Here is a 9,216-nt window from a genome sequence, read left to right on the forward strand (position 1 = left end):
TGAAAGAGTGTACATAATCTTATCAAGCGCAATCAAATAATGTTTAAATGATGTGTATGTTTGTTTCAGAGGGATGATATTTTGTGTCTATGTAAATGTATGCCTGACTGTGATTTCTGACGGATCGTGTTGAAGTATGAATTATATGTTCGAGAATAAAATATCCTTACAATTGACCGTTTCACCATCTTCTTGTTTTCCTTTTGACCAGTGGTGAAGAATACAAAAAACAATACCTTCCCTAAATAAGCAGCCAATATCATGACATGGACTGTCGTGTCTGATTAACGACTGGTTCTACCAACTCTGACCATTACTTCCTGCCACTCCGGCAAGTCTGACCTTTGCGGCCATCTTCTCACTCACTTGGCTGCCACTCAAATATTTGCACACAGAAACCATACCCAAACAAACTCACACACAACATAGATTCCGTACACGTAGTCAAAAAAAATGGATAACATCACGATAATCCACAATGTTGCAAATTTTAGTATCCCTAACATCATAGCTATTTGTCAACATAGTAGCAATAGCTATATTTAGTCAAGCCCTTGACATTCACAACTTCAGTAGCTGATACCTTTGTTATATAGGCACATTATGTATTATCAGTGCAGAAATAAAGCTCCCTATCTTTTCCCTCAATCTAACAGCAGTTGTGCGTCACAGGATGGGCCAAATGTACCGCATACACTACCCCCCTCCCCCATGAGTAATGGCTTGAAGATACCATACCGCGTAGTCAGCATGATGTTATCTTTCTATTCGCTGCGTCCACATGTATCATTACCCACGCGTAGCATCTTTATCAAGTCTGAAGACTATCATACTCATATAGTCGAAGGTGAAGGAACCGTGCATTGTGATGTGAGCGATAGGGCGGTAGGCCTTGAAGTGGAGGTTGCGTGCATGCCAACATGACTGCCAGGCAGGAAAACAGCGGGAGGCCATGTCGTCCCTAACTCTGCCTTTCCGATAGGTAGGGAGGATAGAAGAGGTACAAACGAGCAATAAATAGTTGTTCAATGGGCTGGAAGGAAATACAGGTTCTTGCTCAACACGTGTAATTTGTAATGATTTTTACGACGTGGAATTACTGTGTGGTGGGGAAAACGCGGTGGTTCTTTTGCAGCGCCACCTGTGGGGAAGGGGATGGAATTGCAGCGCAGTATTAAAGCCCTTTGTCTTACAATTAAATCGAGTGTTAAAGAATACATCACAACGTAGCAAGTATCCCTGAGTGATTGTGGAATGGAAACTAAGAAATAAATCGTATTGACCCCCGAGAAGGGAAGGTTGGACTTAAAATGGATGTATACAAGGCTAATTAACATTTGTTAACAACGTTAACGTTGCTCTTGATGTCCATAACATGAACCGTCTCAAAGACCCCAATCTTTCCCTGAAAATCAATGTAGTCGCTGATCTAAGTGACAGTCTGTTTGTAAACCTGACATAGACCGTTAAGAAAAGACTTCCCATGCAACAAAACCCTCAGTCGACTGTTTGGCGCCGTGTTTTCAGACCTTCCAGACTATGACCGAAGATCTTCTGTTTTCCGTAACAAATCAATCACATATCTAGTAGAAACCCGCCCACGTCGTGAGTCTATTCGACCTGTGTCTAAATACCCCGTCACACATATATGAGTAACAACGTTAACGTCTTAAATCGTGCGGAACGTTTATTTCCTACCTTATACAGAAATCTTTATTGACACAACAAAAGTACACCGACTTCCGTAAGGCCTTCTACAACTATACATACATACATACAAACAAGAAGATACAAATGAATTAACCTACGTACAAGTATATGACTAAATCAACATGTTGAGTTTGACGTATCACTTATACTACTAGTTCTAAGTTCTTACTTAACATTCTTTGATATATTTACCTATTTGCACACGGTAAGGGTTATCTCTCTCTAGAATGTAATTGAATTTATCTATAGGATGGAATGTATCAAATTCTGTTGAGCAAGCGGAGAGAAAATTGAACAGCTTTGATCGTTTATAATCATCATACCGTGAACTTATAGTGTTGTCGTTCTTTACCAACGTTTCGCTGATTTCGAAATTGATCTCAAAAGAACTGCTTTCTTTCCGAAATCAACGACAGTTTACCTTGGGGAAACTATAAGGCGGCACCCCCTAGTTTATTTTGGGTCTCAATTCGAGTTTGCACACCCCCAAGTCTAGCGACCGTCTCTTCCAGGTAATACTTCTGAGCCAAAACAACTGTGAATGGGAATGAAGGATATCCCTCTAGCTACAAGAAAACCCGAGTTTCGGTTTCTTCAACCTTTGTAATTTTAGTAAATATAAGAGGGGAAAAGTATTTTTCCGTCAAAAATGAGGCGCAAAATTTGGCATTTTCCCGTGGAACTAAACACATTACAAAATTTTTTGACACGAAAATGACTGTTAGTGTCAGAAAGAGAAAAATCCAAGGTATAATCAAGCCCATTATAAAGAAAATCCTACCACTGTGATTTTCACAATAACCCGACGCGCGAGGTAATGCAACACGCCCAAAAGAACGCAACAAAGGTCAATCTGGGTCAAAGGGGCAGTTTACCTTCAACGCGTATGGATATCCGGAAGTAAGGCTCGGATCGAAACGCAATTTCCACCCAAAGCACACCGGTTCATACGCTCATCAGCTATGTTAGTATTTAATGTCAGTTCGAAGCACATTTTGAGAAAAGGGAACTCAAACCCAGACCCTCGAAACCCTTTCGTCCCTTTTTTTTGTCGCGGACTGGTGCGTGCACCGATAACAACAAACTTCAAATTACACTGAAGGACGTAACAAAATTCCACCATTTAGCTAAAATTTATCTCAAGAAGTGTCAGTTCCTGACATGGAACATTTTGAATATGATTCGCCTTTCGGGTACTTTGTAGCCAAATATTTGCATAGTACGACATGAAAGAATTTCGAAAAATGTTCAGTAACTATTGTGGTTAAGGATAATAATTCATACTGTTGACGAAAACTTATTTTATAAATCTAACATGTTTTTTGTATTTCCTTTTCCCACACATACAGATATGAATCATTGTTCTCTATGGGCACCGGCACCAATAAAAGCCACGGATAAGTTATTCATTTTAATGGTAACTGCCGTTAAGAAAATAACTGCGGTCCGACTAGCAAACATTAACAAGCATAACACGAGGTAGAGGTCTCCGGGTCAAGTCTTTATGTGAAGACCCAAATATTTAGTATTTTACTACACTTCCCTTGTGGTTTGAGTCAGGGGATTTTCATAACGTAAATCTTTAACGGTCATTCAAAAACTCATTATTATCGAGGGAAGGCAATTTACTATAGATCATGAAAATTGACTTTCGAATAACGCGTTATTTCGTGGGAGAAACAGCCACTAACAACAAACGTCAATGGTAACTGCGCTGCATTTTGATGTACAAAAAATCCTTTATTTCAAGGGAATGTGTTTTTAGCAAATGATTAACAAGTCTTGTGCACATGCATTTTGAAAGTTAAAACCATTACCTATAATCAATAAAGGCACCCAGAGCATGTTATGAGGCTTGAAATATTCTAGTTGCTGTAATCTTTATGAAATGGACATTTAATACCACTGTTTACCACATTTGCGTGCGCATTTCTTATCAAAAGTGCTCAAAAACGGCACAAAATAAGCAACATGGTGATCTTTTAGTTTCACGTGCCTAGTGTAAATAGACCGATACTATAGGCCCGCCCACCTCCGTCAAAACGTAGAAATGCAAATATTTGACGGACATGCAGTCACTCTCTCATTGGTCGAACCGCTAATTGTGGTGGACAGTCAGGATAAGTCTATTAGGGCTTGGATTTTTAATCAGTTCTCACCACACAAGTCACAACGACATCGTATCTTTGCTCTTTTGATGTCGATATGTAATGGTAAAGTGTTATTGAAACCTACTATGTGTAGGAATGACTAGAAATTGGAGTTTTTTATTCAAGTTTCAAGCCTCAGAAAATGCTCTGGATGCCTTTAAAGGTATCACAGAGACCTTATGATCACTTCGAATCCCTGACAGGTCCCGATGTTGTACTATGTGCCCATGAGATAGGCACTTTACATCAATTTTCTCACCCGACTCATGATCAGGTGTAAGTGAGTACCTAGCTTCGGCTCTTGACAACCCTCGAATAGGAGGGTCCGTATTTGAGGAACGCCGCACCTCGAACACGTTAAAGAACCCACCACATATATATCATATATATCTTCTCATTACGTACAAGACGTGATATGTACATGAATGTAAGAGGTACTTCTACAGGTGGCCAGGTCGTTACGTGGGCTCCTCGAGCGGCGCCTCAAAATCGATCTTTTTTTGTCAACTCTTGTTTTATAAAGTCGCAAAGGTCAATCAAAATGTAAATGAAGATGTCTGGACCTATCTGTTAAGGGTTTTATTGGCTTTAAGTCAAATTTTTAAGTCTAATTATGAACATCCGTGCGTCTCCGTGTCGTGTGTTGGTGTGATTGAATATTAAAAGTAAGAAACCTACGAGAAACTAGATGCTGTTGTCGTCAGTGAAATGTATATTCTGCTATAACGCCTTTACATGTATCTTCATCGATCAAAAGCGCCGCCTGGCAATCCATGTAAGAACTGCAACGATGAACTGTCAAAAAAGCAGTTCTATCCAGGATCGCCAGGTGACGCTTTTGATCCATGAAAATACATGTTATGGCGTTATACCATTCAGAGCATCTAGTTTCTTGTGAGTTTCTTACTTTTAATAGTCAACAACGTGAACACCAGTTGAAGCAAGGGACCTGCCATTGTAGCCTCCTGTGCAGGCTTCCTATAACGGCGGCATATATATTGGGGGGGGGGGGGGGTCTCTAATGCCGGCAAGGGAGTTGTGTAGCCGAGGGAGTTGTGTAGCCGAGGGGCGCGCCGTAACTCCCTCGACTACACAACTCCCTTGCCGGCATTAGAGCCCCCCCCCCCCAATATATATGCCGCCGTTATAGGAAGCCTGCACAGGAGGCTACTGCCATTGGTGGTGGAAATCTAATTATGCACACGACGCGGAAACGTACCGGTACGGATACTCAAGCCATGTAGCAAACATAGTTGGCAAGTCGTCTATCGTCTGCATAGTGTTGTATGAACAGCTTAGTGTTTTTCTTCAATGCATAAAGCATAAAGCGAAGTTATGCAGTTCCAATTAACATTGCAAAGCGACTCTTTTGATCCATGAGAATGAAGTCGAACCTTGCAGTATTGGTAAAGATTGCCAGACGACGCCGTTGATCAATGAGCCTTTAGGTGCTATATATACTCTCCTGACTGAAATATTAGACCTGTCCTTGGTGCTGGACGCTTTTCAAATCAACAAGAAAACCTGCACACATAAAAAACACATCTTTGTTCTACTATAATGATACTTAAATATATACTCCAATTGATAACTCAAATGCACATCAAATATTAACCTTTATTTTCAACATGAACATGTCTAACTTGAACTCAATGTATACATGTATAAACAATATAATTAACATGTGATTATACACAGGAAGTAGGCATAAAATACTACATGAGCACTTTCTGTGAGATTAAGTGTCTTTATGAAATACATACATGTTTCCTAGTTGATAGTAGAACTACAAAGTAATAGCTATATCATTATTGCAGATGATAGTAAAAACCTAACTTTTCTCTATCAGTCTATGTAATACTTCTCCATTTCACTACCATTATGAACTCAAACCATGTGCCTAAATCTACCAAAACAATATAGAAAAGAACTGTAATCATTGTTCAGAAAACACTTCACTGTATGAATATTACTTATCTCTCAAATGCAGTAAAGTAGCTGGTTTCCACTTGCTAGGAAGTTGGTGAAAGATTGTTAGTCGCGTGGCACAACGGCAGAGCATTCGGCTCAGAACCAAGTGGTCCCAGGTTCGAATCTTGTCATGTCACTGATCTTGTGCCCTTGGGAAAGGCACTTAACATGACTTTCCTCACTCCACCCAGGTGAAAATGGGTACCTGACTTCGGTTGGGGAAGCATGTATAGGGTATCTCACCTGTGTGAGTTTGCATGTGTCTCTTCAGATCACCCAGCTGACTGAACTGCTTGCTGCACTCCTCACACCTATAGGGTTTCTCAAGTGTGTGAGTCTGCATGTGTGTCTTCAGATTGTCCAGTCTACTGAACTGCTTGCTGCACTCCTCACACCTGTAGAGTTTCTCACCTGTGTGAGTCCGCATGTGTCTCTTCAGATTACCCAGATGACTGAACTGCTTGCTGCACTCCTCACATCTGTAGGGTTTCTCCCCTGTGTGAGTCTGCATGTGTCTCTTCAGATCACCAAGCCGACTGAACTGCTTGCTGCACTCCTCACACTTGTAAGGTTTCTCACCTGTGTGAGTCCGCATGTGTTCCTTCAGATGATCCAGCCTAATGAACTTCTTGCTGCACTCCTCACACCTGTAGCGCTTTGCAGTCGTAATTCTGCCACCAAGCTTGTCTTCTCCTCTGCTTTCCACATCATTAAAGCCGATCCCATTTGTTGCCATGATGATGATAACTGCTAACACCACCTCTGTAAAGATCAGATGAAATAATTATGGACTCATATCAGCCTACAGTGAGGTCATGAAGGAGGAGGCAAGGGTCAATTCCTTTTATAACCTTGTGAATAACACCTCATGATTCTGTCAACCCTAACTATGAGGACGATCCTGAAAAATGGTGCAAAAATGAGACTTATCTACAATCATGAACAACCATAATCAACTGGAATGATTAATAGTAGCTTTCCACATGCTAGGTTCCACATGCGTTACCGCTTCCGCCACAGGGACATGTGTCCCAGTTTAAAAATCTGCATATAACATTTCTTTTAATATTTTGAGACCATGGGATGAATGATAAAATGAGAGACTTCATGGAAGTCCAAATAGGACATGGACGAAGCTGGTTTACAGGTCATTTTGCTTCAATATAACATGCTGAAAACAATGTCCTTGATCCACATTGGTAAAAAGAGAACCTTTGTGGAAGTGGCCATGTTCTAAAACAGTTAGAAGATAGCCTTGGCCTTCTCCATGGGAAAATGGTGGAATTTCCCCACGAGGGGCTTCACTATTTTCCCCATAGAGAGGCCTTGCTCATCTCCGTGAATCTCTCCTCAGTGAGTTGGTGAATCTGTCCCCAAACAGTGAGTTAGTGAATCTTCCCCGACATTTTGCCAAGCAGGCATCAAGTGATGATAGAAAGTAGCAAAAAAACACCCCTCCCAATGAAATAGTTACATCCAACATGGCGACCCCCATTCTTGCAAGCAAAAGCAGAATAAGCTAGTTCGGAGTTGCTACTACGCATGTGCAGTGTCAAAGGTGAAGGCCCCCGCGACGGAAACAGTGCTCGTCTCGACATTGTCTCGATTTGCATAACAACTCCCAGACGGGTCTTTTTTTCGTCGCGGGGGCCTTCACCTTTGACACTGCACATGCGTAATAGCAACTCCGAACTAGCTTATAGGCTTTGCTATCGCAAACCAGTAAAGATGTGGGCACAATTGATGCACTATAGGAGCTCTACATTTGATATTAAAAATCGGACGAAGCAACATTCATAATGTTAACGTTATAACACGTTGTTCAATGTGCACGAAGATCAGAACAAGTTTTCACAACAGCAGTGTCATAAATTCCATCACGCCGAGTTCTTTGGTCTATATCTACAGTCACAGCTTCTCGTACGTACCTGTAACGTCTCCCAGATAAAACGGGTCTTGATGCTGAATCTGGTATCTGATTTATCCGAAAATATCGACTTCAAGTCGACCAGGGCCTGAAACAAAACTAGTAGCTAAACAGAGAACCTTCAGACTCCAGCTGCACAGCGTGCCGTCTGGACAGGACAACAAGCACCGTGCAACATAGATATTCATCCGCGAGGCAAGAACTCAGAAAAATAGTACGGATAGAGAATATCAAAAGAAAGTCATCGGAACTTGAGAGTAGGGTTTTGAAATGTCAATCTAAATATCCATTATTAGCAAATATATAATTTTGACTTTTCTAATGGGGAAAAAATAAGTTAGGGAAGAATGGTTGTTGTTAATATTTCAAAGTAAACAGGCTGCAGTACATTTGACTACCGCATGACTCCCCCCAAAAAATACCAGGAAGACAGCATTTGCAAGCTATAACGACGAATATTTCCCTACAATTGGGCTGTTTGTATTTGTGAACAGCATAACTTGAGCAGTTGTAGATGGACCGTTATGATATTTGATATGTTGGTAGGTGAAGTGAAAGCAAAGTGAAGCAGAGATTAGATTATACATATAGGTCCCCTGGCAGCACTCTAGTGCACTTCAGCTGGACGTCTGGTGTTTGATATCTCGTGTTAAAGACATGTTATGGTCTAGCCAGGAAACCATACCATCGGGAGCTCCCCGGTATCTCTACGGCGCTAAGAGTGGTGCCAGCCCGCCCAGACAGATTAGCCGGCCCGGGTGGGTTAACGGGCTTGGCCGAATTAGTTCGCTCCCGAAGAGGCGATAACTCTATATGCCAGCTTAGAAGACAGGCTGGCAGAAACGGGTCAATATAGCAGACTGAGCCTGTAAAACACCCCTAAGCCGTCCCGTAGAGACTGGTGACCAGGCTACTTATGGTCGTGTTTTTTCCCCAATGGTATATAACTCTTGGGCTTGTGAAGAAGCATCGTAGATTGGTCCCCTTAGCAGCCTTTTTGGCCCTACAGGGGGTCAGTTTTGTTCGAGACTTTGAAGGATAATGGTTTAAGAAGTGTTTGACGGATCGTCACGGCTTTTGGGAAATATACATAGTTAGCTTAAGTGATAGTTGACATAATCAATCATCCAAGTCAGAAGCTAATTATTCTGATTATTCTAATTCGTGAGAAATGACATTGACATTGTAAGCTTCATTTTATCATTTTTTAAACATCCTGTTCATATTCTGTTACTGTTTATGACTAACAGATCATATTTACTGAGGATAGTTTAAAGTCATAATTCTTCCATCGTATTTTGCCTCCTTTCCAGGTTTGAAAAAGTCAAAGACAAGAATAGATTTACGAAGAGAAATTCGCAACAGTTGCTAATAAATGTATTCATTTTCCGAACTGTTCCTTGATCATTTCTCATTCATGTAGTATACAAAAACCAAACGTATGCCACTGCAGAAATA

General features: G+C 41.1%; 1 protein-coding gene across 1 annotated transcript; it reads right to left on the reverse strand.

Moving 5' to 3' along the window:
* Nucleotides 1-6,009: 6,009 nt before the first annotated feature.
* LOC136442985 (zinc finger protein 436-like) lies at nucleotides 6,010-6,567 on the reverse strand. The gene is made up of 2 exons (XM_066440029.1): nucleotides 6,309-6,567; nucleotides 6,010-6,242 (listed from the first exon to the last, which is right to left on the reverse strand). The coding sequence occupies exons 1-2, from the start codon at nucleotides 6,565-6,567 to the stop codon at nucleotides 6,010-6,012; spliced, it is 492 nt and encodes a 163-aa protein (XP_066296126.1).
* Nucleotides 6,568-9,216: the final 2,649 nt, after the last annotated feature.

This window comes from Branchiostoma lanceolatum, chromosome 10 (genome assembly GCF_035083965.1).
Source record: "Branchiostoma lanceolatum isolate klBraLanc5 chromosome 10, klBraLanc5.hap2, whole genome shotgun sequence".
NCBI classification, from domain to species: Eukaryota; Metazoa; Chordata; class Leptocardii; order Amphioxiformes; family Branchiostomatidae; genus Branchiostoma; species Branchiostoma lanceolatum.